The sequence below is a fragment of the Dendropsophus ebraccatus genome, unplaced genomic scaffold (assembly GCF_027789765.1).
Source record: "Dendropsophus ebraccatus isolate aDenEbr1 unplaced genomic scaffold, aDenEbr1.pat pat_scaffold_509_ctg1, whole genome shotgun sequence".
NCBI classification, from domain to species: Eukaryota; Metazoa; Chordata; class Amphibia; order Anura; family Hylidae; genus Dendropsophus; species Dendropsophus ebraccatus.
This window is the reverse complement of record NW_027210111.1, coordinates 33026-55776: the sequence shown is the minus strand read 5'-3', so window position 1 is coordinate 55776 and position 22751 is coordinate 33026. Positions and strand designations below refer to the sequence as shown.

Genomic DNA, 22751 nt, shown 5'->3' with positions numbered 1-22751 from the left:
GCTCACCTGTCCTTGTGTCTTCCTGCCACTATCCTAACAGATAGCTTTGATTTGTTTTGTTGTAACTAAGCTGTATATTGAATGTATACAGAAAATACTTACACTTTGTTCTGGCATTCCTGCAGCCACGGGCTTGCTAATATGGAGGCAGAGCACGCAGCTGCAATGGGGCCCATGAGGCATCCCCCCCAACCACACGGAAGAGCATGGCCTGCCTTAATAGTAGTAAGGGGCTGTCCGTCTGCACATCTTGTGACAGTGTCTTGGCTCGACTGCAGTGTATCTCAGCAATGCAGCCATCCTTTCATCCTCTAGTACCGCCCCTCGCACAGCCCCACACCCCGGCCCAGCCGCATTATGTGTCAATGAGGCCATCATCTACTGCCTCATCTACTGAGGCCATCATCCTCTGCCTCCAGCAGCACAGTAAAGCAACCCCCCCCACCCATTAGTGACAGTGTGTCTCCGTGAGGCGCTTCAGCAGTGCTACTCCCAGACCAGAACCAACATCTCGGCGCAGCAGGGGCTTACACGATCCTCCTCACCACCTCCACCAGTGCCTGAGCACCTCTTCAAACAGCCAGCTTCTGGGTCATGTGGCATTGTGCAGTGGCTGGGGGTCCTGTACAATTTCTTGCCATGGGGCCCCATGAATCCTAGATACGCCCCTAGCTACTGTGGTATCCCACCACGGGCGTTCCTTGTATTGCACCTGTCGCAAAAGCCTTTCCACTCAAAATTATTGAATGATGAAGATACTTATTGGTTTCGCCACCAGATATTTTGTATGTGAGCTTGTATATATATATGAAAAAGTCCCTTGAAAAAGCGGAAGAACGCAAAACGTGCGTTGGGGTTAGTGACACCATAGCCACCATGGGTAAGCATGTGTTTGACTTAGGGCTTATAGTTTCAACAGGCTTTGCATATTAATGCTTAAGGTACTTGGAAGGCCATGTGTACACACTGCATGTATTTAAATAGTGATTTACATGCTTACCATTACGGGTATATGTCAACATGCAATGTTAAATACTAGGGCTTTGGTTGTTATCTTTTACTGGATTCTTCTTGCACTATATTTATTTATGTTGTAGATTTTATAATCATGCTGATAAAATTTGTTAAAACATTTTAAACTATAGCCTTGTTGTGTATAAATTATAGCGTAAAGGGGCTATAATTATAGGTATAGTAGTATGGACCAAAACATTAGGGTAAATCAACTCCGCTAGACGGAGACCGTGGTATATATTCTTTAGTGTCCATTGGAGCTATTGTATATAAAATATGTTGCACCGTTGTAGTTAACACAGGGTTACTGTTTTTTGTATTCTGTGATCTTATGGTCCAATGGAGATACTTTTTTTCCTTCTACCTATCTCTATGCTTCTTTCTTTGCGCATTTTCTTCTCCACCACTCACAAGGGCTCTTACACACCCTGGTAGAAAGTAGTCACTTAGTGGGAGGAAGTGTAGCATCAGTTTTCCCTCTGATTCTCTGAGGAGTAGGACACACACAGAACAGGCATCCATGCTGAACTTAGCCAGGGCCTAGCTGTGCCAGGATCCCTGTCCGGGACAGTCCACCTGTGTTAGTCAGAGACACACGTGTATGGAGAACCTAGAGACTTTCACTTGTAAGAGAATTACTATATACACCATGTGGTGTTAGACCCCAAATGGAGGACAAGTCAGAGATCACCCCAGCCCATGCCATGAACCTTTCGAAACCGTGCAGGGCAGTGTCCTAGGACAGAGGAACTGACCCGGATTGAGCAAAGCAACTGTATGAAGGTCTACCATTGCAAGCCAGTTTTCTTGGACCTCAGGTGTTGCTGGAGAGATCAGAAGTTCGGTCCAATAACCCTTAGGACCGGATCTCTGGTCTCCTATTCAGTGTGTGTCTGCCAGATACTCATTGCCGGTTATTGAGTTAGTTTTCTAGTCTCTATTGCCTTGCTTTTCTGACCTTGCTTTGTTCTTTTGAATCTCCCTGTTTGCTGACAGCCTTGACCTCTCAGTCAGGGCCGGCCTTAGGGTGGCTGGCGCCCTGTGCGAAACCATTTTCTGGCGCCCCTCCCCCATATATATAGGGAAGAGCTGCTGCTGTCTTCTGCATCAAAGTAGTTGTTCTTTTCCAATTTAAGACAGCCCTATTAAAAGGAATACTCCCGGATTAAAAAAAAAAATGGCTACTATCTTTCATATACAGCAATATCCCAGTCCTCAGGTTGTGTGTGGTATTACAACCCAGTTCCATTGATGTGAATAGAGACAAACTGTAATGCCACATACTACTAAAAAAATAATAATACATTAACACAATACTCAACACTAGACTCACAGGGGGCGTCTTCTCTGCATAAATTGTAGATGATGTGTTTACAGGCACTTTTTCTTGTCTTCTGGTTTAAACATTATGAAGACTTCTCCTGGTGACGCCTCATCTTCGCAGAATCTGCCAGAGAAATATATTAGGCTTCTCTATGCTGCAGCACCATCCTCATCTCTATACAAATCCTCATCTGTGTCACTTCACACAGTAACAGAGACCCCTCTGTGCCCCCATATAAGCAGTATGCCCAACACATCATGCTTTCAAATAGTAGTCAGGCCCCCTCTGTGCCCCCATATAAGCAGTATGCCCAACAACACAAGCCTCCAAATAGTAGTCGGCCCCCCTCTGTGCCCCCATATAAGCAGTATGCCCAACAACACATGTTTTCAAATAGTAGTCAGGCCCCCTCTGTGCCCCCATATAAGCAGTGTGCCCAATACATGCCTCCAAATAGTAGTCAGACCCCCTCTGTGCCCCCATATAAGCAGTGTGCCCAACACATGCCTCCAAATAGTAGTCAGGCCCCCTCTGTGCCCCGATATAAGCAGTGTGCCCAATACATGCCTCCAAATAGTAGTCAGGCAGCTCTGTACCCCCATATTGTATATTAGATAAGGCCACTTACAGTATATGTCACCAGAATGTTGTAGCAAGAGCAACCCCTTGAGATAGATCATAGAGAGGGAATTGGCGGTATTGGAAACAAGGATAAGGAGAGGAGGGCAGGGAGAAGATGGAAACAAGGGAAAACTGGGCTAGAGATGTAAATGGGATAAGATGAGGGGGATAAAATAACAGGCAATGGGTGGGCAGAGAGCTGTACAGAGAGTAGAGAGTGGATGGGGATAGATTAATTGGTAAAGCCGAGTGCAAGTCCCTGTGCCTGGTAATAAAGACACCACACCCCCTCCAATCAGCAGGTAGGTAGCTGCAGGTAGGTGTAAGTAGGTAGCTGTAGGTAGGTAGGTGTTGGTAGCTAGTTGTTGATAGATAGTTGCAGGTAGGTATTTGTCCCTTCCCCTCTCACCCCCCTCTCCCCATGTAGGTAGCTGTAGGTAGGTAGTTATAAGTAGTAGCTGTAGGTAGATGTAGATAGTTGTAGGTAGGTATTTGCCCCCTCCCCATGTAGGTAGGTAGCTGCAGGTAGGTAGATGTAGATTGTTGTAGGAAGGTATTTGCCCCCTCTCCTCTCCCCATGTAGGCAGTTGTAGGTAGGTAATTGCTCCCTCCCCATGTAGTGGGTAGTTCCCTTCCCCCCATGTAGGTAGTTGTAGGTAGGTAATTGCTCCCTCCCCATGTAGTGGGTAGTTCCCTTCCCCCCATGTAGGTAGTTGTAGGTAGGTAGGTAATTGCTCCCTCCCCATGTAGTGGGTAGTTCCCTTCCCCCCATGTAGGTAGTTGCCCCTTCCCCTCTCCCTCCTCTACGCAGCAAGGTACTTGTAGTAAGGTGAATGTAGGTCGGTAGTTGTCTCCCTTATGCCCTCTCCCCTCCCCTTTCTTATCTCATGCTGGTAGTTGCCCCACGCCCCTCTCCTATCCCCATCCCATGTAGACACACACAAACAGAAAGTAACTCACCTGGCTCCAGGCTGTGCATCTCCTCTCCCCAGCTCAGCGGGCGGCGTGCTTCTGTGACGTCACTCGGCCGTCAGGACGTCGGAGACAGCGGCCTCCTGTGGCCGCAGGCAGCACAAGAGGGACTGACAGAGTGGGAGCCAATGGCTCCCGCTCAGTCAGTGAGGGGGCGCCGCGTCATTTAACTGTGAATGCTCATTATGAGCCTCACAGTTAAAGGGTCAGAGCAGGTCTTGGGGCGCCAGTGACCGGCCCTCTGTAGTGGCTAAATGAATAGTGGGGCGTCCGTCCTCGTTGTTCACTTAGCCACTGCAGGAGGCTGGGCGCCCAATGACTTGCCAGGAGTGATGCGCCCTGTGCGACCGCACAGCTCGCACACCCCAAAGGCCAGCCCTGCTCTCAGTTACACCTTAACTTTGTTTTTTGATCGTGTTTTGTACTGCTCTGCCTGTTTGTGTTTGACCCAGATTGCTAACCATTCTTTATTGTCTTATACATTTAGGCTGCATTCACACTATGTATATTTCAGTCAGTATTGTGGTCCTCATATTGCAACCAAAATCAGGAGTGGATTGAAAACACAGAAGAGCTCTGTTCATACAATGTTGAAATTGAGTGGATGGCCGCCATATAACAGTAAATAACTGCCATTATTTCAATACAACAGCCGTTGTTTTAAAATACCAGCAAATATTTGCCATTAAATGACGGCCATCCACTCAATTTCAACATTGTGTGAACAGATCCTTTCTGTGTATTCAATCCACTCCTGGTTTTGGTTGCAATATGAGGACCACAATACTGACTGAAATATACGTAGTGTGAACGCAGCCTAAGTTAGACTGCGTTTTGTGGCTTACCTAGTCATTATAGGGACAGTCGTCCAGTTGCTCACTGCTGTTTAGGGCACATCGTAGCAAGTAGGCAGGGACAGTGGGCGGGGTTAAACCTGGAGTCCACAGTCTGTAGTGACTGACCATAACACATATCCAGGAAGTATGTTTGAGGGGTAGACCCGTAGCATCATTCATTTAATCCCACCTCTTCTGTAAATGGACACCACCTTTACTCTATTCAATGACTAACATCTGTGTTACATTTCAGCCTTTAGTGTAGAAGGTTTTATTGTCTGTGTGAAATATTTAGCATTTCAGGTATGCAAAATAAAAACAAAGGTTAATACTGTACAGTTTCTGATTCATAATACCGACTTTCTGTAAAAATATAAAATAAAATAAATGAATTCTTTAAACATACATTGTTCACCTTTGAACATAAATTTACAGTTTCATACAGAATTCTTAGGTGACTAAGTATACTTTTGCAAATACATTTTAATTGTATTAATCTTGTGCTGATCTTGAAATTCAGTGTGTATTATTAAGCTGCATTCACGATTCTGCAGGCTTCAGAGCTGGAAATATCTAGCATTTCTTACTGCCTCGATATTGACATAGGGGGACATTAATAAAGACTGACATACTCAGTCTTAAAAAAACCCTGCCCCATTTACCTGGCCAGATTTACTTCAAGATACATGGCACTTAGTATAGATGGTGGGACCTGTGTCTGGTGCAGGTCTTGCACAGAGATTTGTACGTGCTGCAAAGCAGGTGAAGATTTTTGCATGGTTTACACCTGCAAACGTAAACCGTGATAACTTAGGTGCAGTAGGAGGCCACACCTCCCCTGCTCGCCCATCAGGCGTACACCTTAGAAAAGGTAAGAATCTGTGCTTATTACATGGATATTCACCAGGGGCGCAACTTTTATAAATGTAAATAGAGTGATTTCCTATCTAGGATTGTGGTCTTTAAAGTAATACAACATTTAATCCCTGATTTTAGCAGGGTATTATGAGGGTATGTGCACACTACGGAACCTGGGCGGATCACCAAGCTCGCCCCTGTGAATGAACAGGTTCATTCTTTGGGCGGATGGCGTAATCTGCCTGTGCAAGACAGGAATCTATGGCACAGGCAAAGATGCGCATGGGACGCACAGGTTTCGTAGTGTGCACATACCCTGAGGCAGTAAAGTCGGCATCTGCCAATCTGCCCTCACTGCGCTTGCACGGGATTTTGATTTTTTAGTAGTCACTGCGTCAGTAGGGGGCAAGCTTTACAGGACCAATGAGAGATGGGAGGCAAAAAGCCCAAAATGCAGTATAGGTGCTCAGGAGGATTTCTATTGAGAATCTTTTTAAACGTATTTGCAAATAGCTCAAATGTCTATGATTATCTGTATACAAACTGTAAAACTTGCCTTTAGCCTTAAGGCTATGTTCACATACTGTCTTTTTTAGTAAGATAACGGCCATTATTTGATAATTAAAATAACGACCGTTATTTCCAGTGCAAGTCTATTGAAACAACAGCCACTAGTTTAGTACATTTATTGGCAGCTGTTATTTAGCTAATGATGGCCGTTGTTGCACACACAGATTTTTTATTTAGTCCGTTCTTTCATCGTTTTTTCAACAAAATTCAATGGACCTTTAAAAATAACCATACCCAAAAGGTTGTTGAATGTGGCCATCATTTAACCTAAACATAAATAATGTACCATAGCTACAGCTGCCAAAGTATGTTAAGCATACTCAAAATACTGGCTGTTATTTTGAGTATTAAATAAGGGCTGTTAAAAACTGATGTGTGAACATAGCCTAAAAGAGCAATAAATAGTACTTCAAAAGGTAAATAAAAAATAAACATCAAACAGTTTTATGAAACAGTTATTACAGGAAGTGGCTTATCTTACAAATGCATATCTTCCCATACAAGCACAAGGAAACATTACATTATTAAATATTCGGATGACGCAGATGAGCCATTTAGAATAAAATTACTAGGAATCAAGTAAGTAGTTATTAAGTTATAATTAAAATCATTTTTTTTAGTTGTTCCAGGAATACAAGGGCAGGGCAAATGGAATGTAAATCTTTCCTTCCTATCACAGCTGTTTATGACATTGTCTCTATAGTCTATTCTCAGATTACTGCCTGCCATACACTGTCTGAACAAAGCCTAATAAATCAGATAAGAATGTTTTTTGGCTTTTGAACATATTCTTTGCCTTTGGTCAGTCAATGACGCCACCATCTTAGTCTGTGTACAGTGGTGTCAGTCATTGGTGACTGGGACAGGAGGAGGTCAGTGTACTATATACTGAGGCTTTCAGCTTATGGGTCTGCTGTATTCATGAGAACAGTCAACCCCATCATCTTCCTTACCCACCTTCAGCAGCCACTGTTAAAGCCTATATATGCTGATTTTGAGTCATTGGTGTTGGGGGAGGTGACAGTCCTGATTTTGGTGAGAGAATTTCTGGAATTGGGCTGCACATTGGGCAAACTCTAGAAAAAAGTGGCCTCAATGGGTCAGGCATAAATGTCCAGATTTCAGCATTTAAATGAGTGCAAGTCATGAATACAGAGGGCCACAATATTGATACTTTATTGATGCTATATTGATACTATATTAAACTGTTCCCACTAAGACATGGCAGCCACTATATAAACTTATAGGCGGTGGCAGTGATCAGCAATTGTTTAAAAGGATGGAAAGAGGTACAGAGAGGTTTGACATGTTTTTTCACATGAATCACCTATATTCCTTTTGTGAGTTATTACACAATTGTGTTGTGCATATTGCTGTATCTCTGAACCCAACTTTAAAGGGAAACTAACTGCAGGTTAAACGACCTGCTATTATGTTCCCACAGCTCTGTATATGCTGAGAATGAAGGTAATTTTCTTATCTTCATCCTCATGGTTGTTTTTGCTAAATCCTCACGGAAAGGGTCACTGTTGTTATAAATTTCAAAATCTAAATCAACAGTAGATGTGATATAAAGCAAGTTTGCAATTTACATTCATTTTGTTTTTGTTTTTTTCATGCTGTAAAACAAAGCTAAACTTAGAAAAAAAAGACAAATTTTGTCAGCTCTCCTAGAACACCATTCACACTAGGCAGGAGCACGTTGCTATGGCTGAAGTTGCAAACACACAAAAACACAACAAAATGCAACAGCTTACCGCAATGGCAAGATACAGACCCACTACAGGCATGAAAATAGTTAAAAGCAGCCCTTCCAACTGCTAAAAAAAACTTCCAAAAAAATAATGAGGCTCTTGAACTTACCAGAAATCCAGGTCCAGTCTCTAGAAGGCAGATTTTCTGACGTGCTGGTTGAAAAAAAAAAGAAAGACTGAACACAGGAATTCCAGCAAGTACAGAGAGTCATGGCTCAATGTGTCTATGTTTCCGGTTTCTTGAGGTAAAAAAAAAAAAAAAAAAGAGTCGGAAAACAGGAAGTGCCGTGTTTTCCATAATTACTAAAAAATAAATAATGAATGTAAATTGCAAACCTGCTTTATATCACATCTACTGTTGATTTAGACTACTGCCCTCACTGCAGCAGCTGACCTCTCTTTTTGGCGCTCTGCCCTGATGAGCGGTGGAAGTGACATCAGTGCAAAGCGCTGCTTCTATATTAAGGAGGGGTGGGCTAGATCGGTCGCTGAGGATGCTAATTCCACCCCCCAGTGCATTGAACTGCCTAATTTACATATTCATTTAAGTGAAGATGTAGTGAAAACAGTACTAAGGATAAATGTGAGAGAATTACCTTTAGTGGCATTCCATGCTCTATGGAAATATAACAGCAGGTAGGAATCTTCTAACCTGTTGTTAGTTTTCCCCCAAGCAAAACAAAAAAAAATTAAAAGTAGCATAGGGATATAAAAGAAATTAAACGACTAAAAAGCAGTGTTAACTATCACGTGTAACCCCTGACTAAACTTTGGTGCTCTGCATCCTTAGGACATATTAACACAGTGCAGGAACATCAGCCTTTGTTTGACGCAGCCGGGTCAAACAACGGCTGATGTCTGAGATCCTCACCCCGCTGATACTACAGTATCGGCTGGACCAACATCATTTTATTTGAACTGGAATTCAGGCACATTTGGGTGTGTCCGTGCACCAATTTGCCATAGCCAACAATGTAAAGCCTGTGAGCCGTCCTTTACATTGTGTGAACAGGCAATCTTGTAGGGCCGCTGTTCACTGAACATGGTGTATACACTACAGTAGTTGTTTCATACACACTAGTGTAATCACATGCTATAAACAACCGACTGCTGTGTAAGTGGAAATGTCCTACACTCTTGGCTCTTGGCTCTCTCTCCATAATTATGATATATGTATATTGGTTTTTGCATCTATTAACCTTTATATGGGCTATGAACCAGTTTGCAACACTTGGAAAAATATACAGGAGGCAGAGCAGAACATTTTTCATTAGTGGTTACTGCTTCATTCTAATTTTGTACCCTAAAATAATTAAACTTTTTACTATTCCCAGTAAAATTGTGGCTTACGTACCTTCAACCTAGTTGACAATAATGTAACATGAGTGAATACAAATATATGCAGTGCATCTAATGTGTTAGCTACAGCCCTTTTTTACTTGGAACCATACAGATACACTACTACATAGTACTCTAACTGAAGCATATAATACTATTCTAAGTACAGAATGTGAGTAAGCCACACAATCCTATCTAAAACCTGTAGCAGTATAAATACAGGATTTTATGTGTAAAATCTACAGAAGACAAAAAAGTGGAGCAGTTTCCCGAAGCAACCAGAGAGATCTTGTCCTACAGTTTTTTTTTGTTTTTTTTTAAGAAAGCTGGACACTGGTTGCTAAGGGAAATATCACTTTTTATGTTCTATTTACATGAGGCCCATGCTATTCAAATTTAAAGGGGACCTGTCACAAACAAACCATATGATTTCCTAGCGGTATCATCTTGTATACAGTAGGAGGAGCTGAACAGATTGATATACAGCAATGTGGAAAAATATTTAGTTCAACCATCTTTTATTTATTTAAACTGCTGCTTAGGCTGAGTCGTATATATAAATCTGTTTAGCTCCGCCTGCTCTATAACATGATGTCAGTAGACTGGACAGTATTTTCAAGATCAGTGTCCCTTAAAGGGGTTGTCCGGCGCTAAAAAATTATTCACAGAATAACACACATTACAAAGTTATACAACTTTGTAATGTATGTTATGTCTGTGAATGGCCCCCTTCCCCGTGTCCCACCACCCCCACCCGTTACCCGGAAGTGTGGTGCGCTATACATACCTGTCACGTGCCGACCACGGTCTCCGATCCTCAGCAGTGACGTCTTCTTCGGGCGGCCGGCGGATCTTCCCGAGTGCCGGCCGCCCTCTGCAGCGTCATCCGAAGCTCAGCCGCGATTGGCTGAGCATAACTGTGCTCAGCCAATCGCGGCTGAGCGGCTGATGACGCAGCCACGTCATCAGCTGCTCAGCTGCGATTGGCTGAGCACAGTTATGCTCAGCCAATCGCGGCTGAGCTTCGGATGACGCTGCAGAGGGCGGCCGGCACTCGGGAAGATCCGCCGTCCGCCCGAAGAAGACGTCACTGCTGAGGATCGGAGACCGTGGTCGGCACGTGACATGTGAGTATAGCGCACCACACTACCGGGTACACGGGTGGGGGTGGTGGGACACGGGGAAGGGGGCCATTCACAGACATAACACACATTACAAAGTTGTATAACTTTGTAATGTGTGTTATTCTGTGAATAATTTTTTAGCGCCGGACAACCCCTTTAAGAACATTTCCTCGTACTACCACAATTGTTTGGCTACAGGTTTGCTTTAAAAGTGAGTTATTAATATACAGTACAGTAATAGATAATCAATCACAAGTAATGTGTAGACAAAAAAAGTTCCTTCTGATAGCAATTCATATGTATAAAAAACAGTACATACAAAAGTGAAGGCTTTGTCCCTTTCATCTAATCAGATTTATGCTTTCATTTTTTTCAATAGCAGATTAAAAACGTAAGGCAGACTCTGACTAGTGGCTGGAGGTAACAGCTTCACTTTTTTATACTGTAGTTATACATGTGACTCACACATTTTTCCTGTTGCCACTGGACAAAAGTTTTAATATTTAAAGGAACATTAGTTCTTTGCATAAGTTTATGTATTTTCATTTAGCAAAAAAAAAAGAAAAAAAAAAAGTAAAAGTAGCACAGGGGTATAAAAGAAATTAAATGACTAAAGCAGTGTTTACTATCATGTGTAACTCTTGACTGAACTTTGGTGCTCTGCATCTTTGAAGGGACACTGTCGCCCCCTTTTTGCATTCTGACTTCTCTACACAGGTGTAATGGGTAAATTTTGTAGTTTTCATAGCTTATTTTATATTATACGTCATGGTGCTTGTTCCAGTAAAAAGTGATCTTTTGTCATCTGCGGATTGTGCCACCTGGGCGGGGCTCTACGGGTGCAGCGCCACTGAGCCCTGCCCACATTGCCACCGTAGCACCTCCCCCTCTGTGACATCATCAGCACATAGGCCCCACCCCCTTCAGCAGCCATTGGAACTGGATGGCCTAAAGGTCTAGGCCTATGCGCCATTGCCGTCATGGAGGGACGGAGCTATGGTGGTGCTGTGATCAGGGCTGGGTGGTGATGAGGCCACAAAGCTACGCCCAGGTAGCACAATCTGCAGATGATAAAAGATCACTTTTTACTGGAACAAGCACCATGACATATGATATAAAATAAGGTATGAAAACTACAAAATTTACCCATTACACCTGTGTAGAGAAGTCAGAATGCAAAAAGAGGGTGACAGTGTTACTTTAATGTGAACTTACCATTAGGTACATCGCTTTAAGATTTTTACATGAATAGACCGGCACCGGTGCGGGGATGCTGGTGCCGCAGTCATTTTTTTTGAACTGCAGCCCGGTTCTCGTGCATTGGCCTGCCCTAAAGCACTGTAGGCGGGCCCGCTACCCCCCCAGTGTAATAAAATCCCTCATCTCTCTGACACGGCTCCATTGATTGTAATGGAGCTGCATCACACATGAAAGGGGGTTTCATCACACTGGAGGCGTAGCACCGGCGCCGGTCTATTCATGTAAAAATCTTAAAGCGATATACATGATGGTACGTTCGCTTTAATGTAATGCACCATTAATATTTGCCGACTGATGTGTAAGTGGAAATGTCCTAACACTGCCTCTTTAATCCCAATACATATTCATGATATATGTATAATTCAAAGGAAACATTTTACTAATACATTGATCTGTTCTACAGAGTAATGCTACAATAAGTGTTAAACCCATTATTCAAAATAGTTGTGTATGTGATATAGTTTATTTTTTATTTTTTTGAAAACAACCAAAGGCAAAATAAATACTTTAAAATAATACTAAAAAACATCCTCCTATTAGAAGTTACTATAAAACTTGCAAGCTGTACACCAGTGTTGCACCATGAAGCTTATACAGGATATTTCTTCAGTGTAAAAATACAGGTTTGCTGCTCCCAATGAAAGCAGAAAGGTCCGATTGCTAGTCATTTCATAGAGGCTTGATGACTTGTTGTTTCATACTTCTCCAACCCAAACCACTGTGTTTCCTTGTCTGATTCCTGAGACCTCGCAATGTAGAATGCTTTGCCTCCCATTGATTAGAAACAGAGAATCTTCAGCTGGTGATAAAATATACTGTCCAAATAGGCCACTGTCTTTTATTATTCTATTTTTCTCATTCCAGGGCCACTCTTTTTGTGCTACTGGGTCTTTTAGATTCTTCATCATGTCCACCCTTCCTGAGGACAGTTCTAAAAAGAGAACATCAGTTTGTAGATGTGATGCAGCATAGATATAATACTGATTGCTCTCCGTGAAAGATGATTGAAAAGTCACATCAGATATTTGTAAGTTTGTTTGTAGGTCATAAATCAATTTAATTTCACCTTGGAAAGTAATTGTTTGGACTCTGATTCGGCCATTGAATTCATCTGTGCTGACCAAATAACGTCCATCTGAAGAAATGTATGGTGTCCCAGTTATATCACCATTTGGGCCAATGACTGTGTCTGTAACACTATCAATTATTACCTGAGGTAATGCTGTTAATGAATTGTTTGCTTTGCATTCTACAAAATAATAGCCACCAAGATGAGAATAAGCCATGTTCTTCGGGATACAGCTTGAGTTTTTGAAGTGCATGGTCTTTACTTGAGTAACAGTTTCAAGGTCAATTTTATGAACTGCAGGCCTGGATTTATTGAAAATGAAGCCAAATCTGAAAAAGGGAAAACATTTGTTTTTGATAAGGGTTTTACACGCTTTTATATTAAATAGTACATGTTTTTGCAGACCATTCCCCAAAAGCCTTTCAATGCTGGTTCACTTTCTGCCACTCTTCTCAGAATTCCAGGGAAGGTTGGATCCAATCCTGGGAAACTGGGAGAAATTTCTGAGGATTGGATCCAGCTTTTCCTGGCTTCCTGAGAGGATTGACAGGGAGCTGAGCAGCTCTGAAAGTCTGGCGGCTTGATGAGCCTGTGAACAAAAAGAGGAGATTTTATCAATGTTTTTAACCAGAAAAATGTTGTAATTTTTTGCGCAATGCTCTCAATTTTTAAGTAAAAAACAGAAAATTGAGTAACAATTGCTCAAAACACTTTTTTCATTTTTTCACAAAAACCTACATTAAAACCACTGATAAATTCAATGATAAACTTTTGTTAGGTGATCGAGAATACAAAAGAAAGCACGATTTGCTAATGCTTTGTAGTGATTTGCAGTTTGGCCTTTTTCCCCCTCCATACAGTTGACAGCTCTTGACAGGTTCCTAACCGCTGCTCTCAACTCTTAGAGTCGCGGCTGGGTTGTGACATCACTCAAGTGGCCGAAATCCTTGGGAGTGGTAAGTATGCATTTTCGCTCCCCTCCACTGTCTCCAGGGCCTGGAGTTTCCCTGCAGACATGTTTAACCTGGGGGGGGAGCTAATTCAGCTCAGCATCACTGCATAGAGTCCTCACCCCCCCCCCCTCCCCCTGCCAAACCAGGAGGTGAGAAAAGATGCAGCTGTGTCGAACTGGCTCTTCGGCTGCTAGGAAAACCCCTTTAAGTCCAACTCTTCATGTATACTTAAAGCAGCAGGTTCCCAGATGACCTGCTGATTTGCCGCTTTAGCTGCATCCCTTAGTAGTATATTGCGATAAGTTATACCTCTGTCCTCCCCCGCATTTTTCTACGCTAAATGCTCTTATGCAAATTACTAGCATAAGAGCATTTAGGCGTTGCTCAGGGCCAGAGAGCATCGCTGTGGCCCGCTCACCCCGCCTCCTCCCTTCCCGCCCACTATGCATATTTATAACTGCATAGCGGGCTCTGTACAGGACAGCTGCGCAGGGAAGCAGGCCCATCGGAGACAGGCTGCTTCCCACACATGCGCGATTCCTCCAGGAAGTCCCTTAAGACATAAGTATAAGTCTATCTTATACGCATGTCTTGAGTGACCATCAGGAGGATCGGCGGCAGCCCGGGGAATTGCGCATGTGCAGGAAGCAGCCCGTCTCCGATGGGTCTGCTTCCCTACACAGCCATCCTGTACAGAGCCCACTATGCAGTTATGAATATGCATAGTGGGCGGGATGGGAGGGGGCGGGGCGATGCTCTCTGGTCCAGAGCAACGCCCTAAATGCTCTTATGCTAGTAATTTGCATAAGAGCATTTAGCGTTTTTAGAAACAATGCAGGGGAGGACAGAAGTGTAACTTATGGCAATGTACTGAGGGATGCAGCTACAGCGGCATGTCAGCAGGTTCTCTGGGAAGAACCTGCTGATAGTGCCTCTTTAAGCCCTTATGCATGTAAAGCTTCATAGTGCACATGACAATTCTTCTCTGTAAAACAGATGCAATCAATATATGGACAGTCCATAAATAACGTTCATAATTGTTTCTGTTCACAGGCAGAAATTGTGTTAACCGGTTCTTCTCCGAATAATAATGTAAAAAATAGCAAAGAATGGAAGGATCAAAACCTTTAACATATTAACATTTTAATGTTGGTGCTTCCACTGGTTTCTTAAGTCAGTTGAATTTTTTGCATTTCTACTTATGTACCTACCAGCTTTATCCCACAACTATTGGTATAATAAAGGCTAATAAAGTGTCCAGAACATCACACGCTTGGTGAATAAAAATTTGAAATTCCCAGAATCTATATAATGTTTGCTGGGCATGGGAACAGACTTCTGCACACCATTTGTCTCAACATTTATTACTGTGTTATTGGATACAAATCAATTATACTGTAGTTATGTAGCAAGTCATAGTATACTGTAGATCTATCTACTCCTTACCGAATGTGGTTAATAATAAGATTTGTTGGAGGAATAAACAAATCATCCACGTCCTTAAAATCTGTGTGGGTAACGTGCTGACTTTGTCCTGTACTTGCTTCAGATATCACCTGAAATAGAAAATATCGGAACACATGTGAATAAACATTATAAAACAAAAAAATAGAGAATATTTTTGAATACAATCTGTTTGAAAAAAAAAAAAAAAAAGAATGTTTGAATTTTTCTAGGTAAATTGGCATATAAAGGTAGTGACCTAACACCCCTTATATGCATTCTTTTAGAAATGTTTATTTGCTTCTTTTTTTTTTTTTTTTTTTGTGCACTGCGGAATCTGTTGAGGCTGTACAAATAAATATTATTATTAATTATTATCATTAGTGCTTTTAAAGTGGTTTTCTGGGATTGACAATGATGAACAATTTTCAGCGACAGCTTTGGCTTTCTAGACATGATTGCAATTGTAGTTAAGCAAAAGTTTAGTTCATTGTGTAGTGGCTGTGCTGTGTTACTGTAGCTCAGATTATATTTACTTTAAAGGGGTGATCCAGTGTAAGAAAAACATAGCCACTTTTTTTTATGGAGACAGCAACTCATGTTTGAGTGGGGTTTTGCAACTCAGTTCCATTGAAGTGAATAGAGCTTGAGTGCAAACCACAATTGAACTGGAGAAAAGAGTCATGTTGTCTCTGGAAGAAAGTGGCCATGCTTTCCCAATGCTGGATAACCCCTTTGATGAACAGAGACGCTGCCGGCCCTGTTTATTGTGTTTGTTTCCAGAGACTAGCTTTGCTAAACAGCTTATTGGCAGTGGTGCCAGGTATTGGCATCCTGTAAAATGAAATCCAAGGCAGTCCAAAAAGCCTTTTCACACCATACTTTAGTATAAACTTTTGTCAAGCAGTAAAAATGGCTCATATCAAAACGTTGCACATTGTAAGTAAAGGTTACTTAGATTGAAAACACAGTGCTGCCTTTAATTACATTTGATATACTTTGACCTAGGATGGGGCCTAGTGAGGTGTGCACTCTAAGGGCCCTATGATATGGAGTGATAATCAGCTGAATCAGGCTGATTGTGGCGATTATCACTCACGCATGAGAGACAATGATTGTTTCATTGTGTCTTTTGGTCCTTATCTAAAATTGCTAGCTGAAGATTGTGTAAAAAAAAAACAACAACTGTATACATTACCTTTCCATGCTCCTCTCTTCTGCCCTATGCTCTCTTCTGGGAGCCACCACTGTAGCTTTAAAGCTGGTCTCTGAACTGACAGCCCTATCAGCCAATCACTGGCCACGACTCTCCAGCCAGTGATTGGCTAAGTGACCTCTCAGTTCAGACACCGCTCTGAAGCTACAGTGGCAGCTCTGGGAAGCAAGCAGCAGGTAGAAGAACACTGGGAGTGTGGAGAGGTAATGCATGCCAGTTAGGCAAGGGCTGCATGGACTTAGCTAACAATGCCTGAGAAGCCCTTGCTAAACAATTATCGAGCCAAGTAATAGGCTCAGTAACCAAGCGCTAATTTATTGTTCAAAAGGACCCTAAGTATGACTGATATCCTGTGCTGCTACTTTGGTTTTTGCTTCATGTTGGCATCCTGTTGCTCAGATATTGATGGCCTATCCCGATGATAGGCTATCAAAGTAAGAGCTTCCGAAAATGGGGGACACTTATGGGCTTTGTGCCTATTTTTAGGTGAATATACACTGCTCAAAAAAATAAAGGGAACACTGAAATAGCACATCCTAGAGCTGAATGAATGAAATATTAACCAATGGAGCCCTGGATTTGGAGTCACACACAAAATTAAAGTGGAAAAGCACACTACAGGCTGATCCAACTTTGATGCAATGTTCTTAAAACAAGTCAAAATGAGCTCAGTATTTTGTGTTTCATGTGCCTGTATGACCTCCCTACAATGCCTGGGCATGCTTCCAATGAGTTTGAACATGGTCTCCTTAGGGATTTCCTTCCAGACCTGGAAGAAAGCATCTGCCAACACCTGGACAGTCTGTGGTGCAATGTGACATTGGTGGATGGGACATGATGTCCCAGATGTGCTCAGTCGGATTCAGGTCAGGGCAGGCCAGTCGGGCAGGCGCTGCCGATGCTAGGACCTGCAGTGGAGGAGGGTTCCCCAGTGGTCATCTCCTTGTCCCGGCTACACTTCCGACTTGTTAGTTGACTACTGCTGCCTGTCTGCTTTTTAGTTGTGGCGGGCCTGCTGGCGGACGGATTCCCGGTTGACGAATCCTTTGAATAAGCCAAATCTTGCCATGGATCCCATGTAACATTCGATGTAGCATCATCCTGTTCCAGAATGATGCTATCATCCTCATCAGGCTCCCGCCCAGCCCTCTCTCGTCTACTGCCTACTGCTCTCCTGTCAGGCCTAACATGGGCCTGCTCTGATATCGCCTCCGACACAGCTATGCCCTGCACTTGATTGTCCCCTGTCTCTTCCTCCACGTGCTCATCGTCATCAAAGAGCAGTTGGCTGCTCATAGACGCCAACAGTTCCCTTGCAGGCGGCGGGTCAAAAGTTAGCGGGATGTTGCTGAGGATGAGAGATGGAGGACGTGGGGGAATTGCTGCGTGCCCTTGCCAAGTCAGGGTCGTGTCCGAGGTACCCACAGATGCCTGGCTGACTGTCTCACTACTCATCCTTGTGGACGTCGAAGTGTGAGCCAGCCACTCCAGGACTGTGGAATTAGACGTGTGGACACGACCCTGGTGTGACAAAGGAAGCTCAGGCCTGCCACTGGACCCTCTTCCTGTGCTACTTCCTCTTATGCCCCTTGAGCCAGACTCTCTGCCCTGCCCTCTGCCTGAAACGCTTTGTGAGGTTTCCTGCTGCCGCTGTGCCATGGCTTTATATTCAAATTCTGATTTCTACACTTGGTAGATGAGAACAGTATTTTCTGTAATCTATAGAACTTGTAAATATATAGGACTTGTAATATATAGGACAAGTATAGAAATTGTCTATATATATATATATATATATATATATATATATATATATATATAGCACTTTTTTAAAGACTTTTATGCTATACTGCTGCACCAGGTATTGTTGTCTCTCAGGATAAGACAGATGTGATATACACACTACCAGAAGGGTCCGAGTATAGAAATTGTCTATATGTATAGCACTTTTTTAAGACTTTTATGCTATACACCTGCACCAGGTATTTTTGTCTCTCAGGATAAGATGGATGTGATATACACACTATCAATCAGAAGGGTCTAAGTATAGAAATTCTTAAAAAAAGGGCTGTATATATATATATATTTATACATATATATATATATATATATATATATATATATACACAATTTCTATACTTAAACCCTTCTGATTGATAGTGTGTATATCACATCCGTCTTATCCTGAGAGACAAAAATACCTGGTGCAGGTGTATAGCATTATATCTTTTAAAAAGTGCTATATATGTATATATATATATATATATATATATATATATATATATATATATATATACATACATAGACAATTTCTATACTTGGACCCTTCTGATTGATAGTGTGTATATAACATCCATCTTATCCTGAGAGACAAAGGTATTTTTGTCTCTCAGGATAAGACGGACCCTTCTGATTGATAGTGTATATATATATATATATATATATATATATATATATATATATATATAATTTTTATACTTGGACCCTTCTGATTGATAGTGTGTATATCACATCCAAGTATAGAAATTTTCTATATGCAGTATATATAGAACTTTTTAAAAGATATAATGCTATACACCTGCACCAGGTATTTTTGTCTCTCAGGATAAGTATAGAAGTATAGGACTTGTATATCTGTACAGCAAGTTTTGGTTCCGTGCACCCTTTGCTGTCATATGCCTAATCTATCTACCTTTCACCCTCTCTATATTTCTCTCTCAATCACTAGATGTTTTTCCTCTCCGCTTTCCTAATCTTTCCTTTCCTTTCCCACAATATCTTCTCAGTAGTATGTAGTACACAATAGCAGCAGCAGCACCAGCAGCTTGCTTCCTCTCTCTCTCTCTCTCTCTCTCTCTCTCTCTCTACACACTGCGTGGTGCAGTCATGTGACCGCTCCTCTTAAAGCAATACCGACGTCACACAGGGGGTGGGCTAGTGCAAGATCCCTGCTGATTGGATGTGTTTTGGGCATCATGGGAAAGCGCTTTTCCCGCCCAGAACACTTCCTGCTTCCTGCTTCCTTGTTTTTTAGAAAAATCCGAACCGGATCCCATACTGGCCGAACCAGTTCGCTCATCTTTAGTAATAATCATCTACCACCGGATTCAATTTTCTTCAAATATGATTAAATCGTTGTAACTTGAAACCAATTTGATAGCATCACTGGTCACCTTCCATTAATTGCTTGGATTCCTTCCTTTAGATGGAATCCCACATATCATAGTGGTATAAGGATGCTAGAATAGAAAGGGAATTTCATACAGTATTGCACAAACTGTAAAACAGAAAAACAAACATCTGCCTATACTTGTGGACCATATATACAAGTTATATATTTTACTTGTTATAATTTTTTACTTGATTGTCATAAGTCATTTTTCATGTACGGAAGTATTTTTTAAGTCTCAGGCAATGCTTAAGTCCTTGGCGCAGACTTGCTCCTTCTATCACGGCCGTAAAAAACAGCACAAACAAGCTCTTTCCAAACAAGTTCTTTCCAGCCACAGAGGTGATAACACCCACATGTTTTAGGGAGTCACAACAGGCTCTCGTCCTCATTTTTTAGCGGGTCATAACCAGCTCCTATCCACAATTATAATGAGAGTCATAACTGTCTCTTACCCAGAATTATAAAAAGGGCCACAATCGGCTATTATTCACAATTCATCGAGTTCACAACCACCTCCTATTGACAAATATAATCAGGTTAACAAATTCCTCTTTTTCACAATTGTAATCAGGTATAAAACCACCTTTGTTTGACAATTGTAATCAAGTTTACAAAAGCGTTGTAATGAAAGTTATAATCAGGTTCACAATTGCCTCTTTTTCACAATTGTAATCAAGTTTACATCCGCCTCCTATTGACAAATGTAATCGGGTTAACAAAAATGCCTTTTTAAAAAAAAATCAAAATTGTAAATAATAATAATAATAAAGATAACAAACGGCTATTGACAATTTAAATTTTTTCACAAATTACAAATGGCTCTTTTAACAACTGAAATCAAGTTCATAAATGGCTATTTTTCATCATTATTATCAGGTTCACAAATTAGATATTAGATAGTTATGGAGCCTGGAGTCCCAGCCCCAGGTGTGATTGGGGCTGAGACTCCAGGTCCAGTAACACACTGACAGCTGACTGGTGGTGTCAGTTGTCAGTCATAATGATTATACACACACAACACCTTTGCCGCTTGGCCGGGGCGGCGAAGCCCCAGCCGCAGTTTCCTAAAAAGTAACCGCCACCGCACCCCCAGCAACCAGGTCGGCTGCCTGCTTTCTGAGACCCGCTTAACTTGAAAACAATTGAGAAGACAAGTGTTGTAGCTCTGGCCACAACCACTTGTCCACGTCTTTATAGCGCTTCACAAGGATTTTAACTTCTTTAATTGTCTTTCCCATCTTTTTAACAATGCTATTTTTTTTTTTTTTTCAAAAGGAGAAGTTCAATTACTTTGACTTTTCAGAAGGTGCAATCTGTTCCTCAAGGACTCTTTTAGAGATTTTATCATTGACATTTTATAAAGTATATACCGTTTATGTTTTATATGAATAAAAGTACTCTTGATCGATATTTCATGGCATCCTATACATCCTATATACACCAACAGTTTATTTCAAGTACCTTGAGAACCATCCCTAAATCCTTTATATAACATTTTTGTTGAAGTGTATTAAGTGCTTACTACATGATAAAACATTGATAATGAAATGAACAGCATTGAATATTGATAATATGTTAGCCATTTTATCTTCATACATACCTGTAACGATGGATACGATCTATTTATATCTCCCCAGCTGAGAATCCAGACTTGGTCATGGGACTTGTCATAAAGTAATTTTGCTGGATAGGGGTCAACTTGTATTGTCTTCAAAAAAGGCAGAAATCAAAATTACAAAAATGTAGTTAAATGTATTACCTCAGGAACTGACTCACATGCGTCTGGAGTACATCTTACAACACCACCAAAATACAGTGAAGAGATACGGAAATGTGAGGAAGAATCCAGATATCTAATTACTAAAACTTAAATCTTTTCATTAAAAAAATCGACTGCTCCTAAGTAAAGAGTGACTCAAAGGAGCAATGAAAGTAATGAAATGAAATGCCCTAATGAAAGCCCTTTGATAACAATTGCAATAATAAAATGCCCTATTGAATAGAGCTAATCTGCTAAATGGAGCAAGGGGTCTTTTCTGTCGACAATCTTCTACGTTTCTATGCTGAGAAATTTTTATTTCTTAATTTCCATTGTGGTGGCGCTGCAAGGATTATAAACACTTGCTGTTGGGTTCTCTTATAGACCAAGCCAGGATAAGGGGTAGCCCAAGTAGGGGACCACCACCGCAATGAAAAAGAAAATGGTGACATTTCTGTTGCTTTAACAATCTTTGTATAAATCAATCAATTTATGTGTGAATTGTTTTCTCCTCCTATCATTCCTAAGCTCCATCAACCTCTATAATTCATTCTGAAAAACAATTCTATACTATCTCATATTTACACATCAGGTTCGTGATGGGAGAGCATGTGAAATATATAGTATGAGACAAGAGCTGTCTGTCAATGGATGGGGAGAGAGGGTGATTAGATCGATGGTGTGTACATCCCTCTATTTTGCTTCAAAAAGTAGTAGCCAGGAGTTGGCTTGCCACCCAACCTCCATCACTTAGTAAATAGATGGTTTAGTGGTAGGTTGTACTGTTAAATTAAAGATTGTTGGCAAGCATGGAAAGCATGGATATAAACTTGAATATTCATTATTTTATGTAATATTACCTGTTTAACCTTTTGCATCTGGATGTCAATTATTAAAACCCTATTTTGGTTTGGCTGGGAGACATAGATGTATTTCTCTCTTACGTTGATGGCAGAGGACCATGAACACAATTGATCAGAGTCTCCTTTAGTTTGCGGACACATCTCTTCCTAAATAAAAAAAATATAGGAAACATATTATAAAACACTGTGCCTGGCAACACATATTAAAGGCCTTGTGCACAATAAGGTAACTGACCTGGAAGACTGGTCAAGAAGGTCAAACATTAGAATGATAGGCTTTGAGATGTGTTAGGTGTATATTTTTCTTTTTGACGAAAGTTAGAGGGTGCCGGCATTTAAAGAGATATGGGGGGAGTGTAAGGGTCGTATTACATGGGCAATATTGTAAACGAGCGCAGATCTGGTAGATTGGTGCTCGTTTACTGGGCCTATTACACAGCCTGATAATCATTTAGCAAGGGCTGCATAGACATTGTTAGCGATGTCCATTTAGCCCTTGCCTAAACAGTTAATACTTTACCTGTCCACCTGTATGGAGCGTGCGTGCTTCCCGACACCACACGCTGCAGCTTCAGAGTGGTGTGTCTGAACTGACAGGCCGCTCA

General features: G+C 41.6%; 1 protein-coding gene across 1 annotated transcript in view; it reads right to left on the bottom strand.

Annotated features, from left to right (window-relative positions):
- Window positions 1-12206: 12206 nt before the first annotated feature.
- The window catches only part of LOC138777129 (follistatin-related protein 4-like), a 42366-nt gene continuing 31821 nt past the window's right edge, over window positions 12207-22751 (bottom strand). The window contains exons 7-10 of the mRNA XM_069956239.1: window positions 22144-22293; window positions 21125-21232; window positions 15140-15249; window positions 12207-13069 (exon numbers count right to left, since the gene is read on the bottom strand). Of these exons, the coding sequence (XP_069812340.1) occupies window positions 12367-13069; window positions 15140-15249; window positions 21125-21232; window positions 22144-22293 (1071 nt within the window). The 3' untranslated portion in view covers window positions 12207-12366. The remainder of the gene's footprint in view (window positions 13070-15139; window positions 15250-21124; window positions 21233-22143; window positions 22294-22751) is intronic.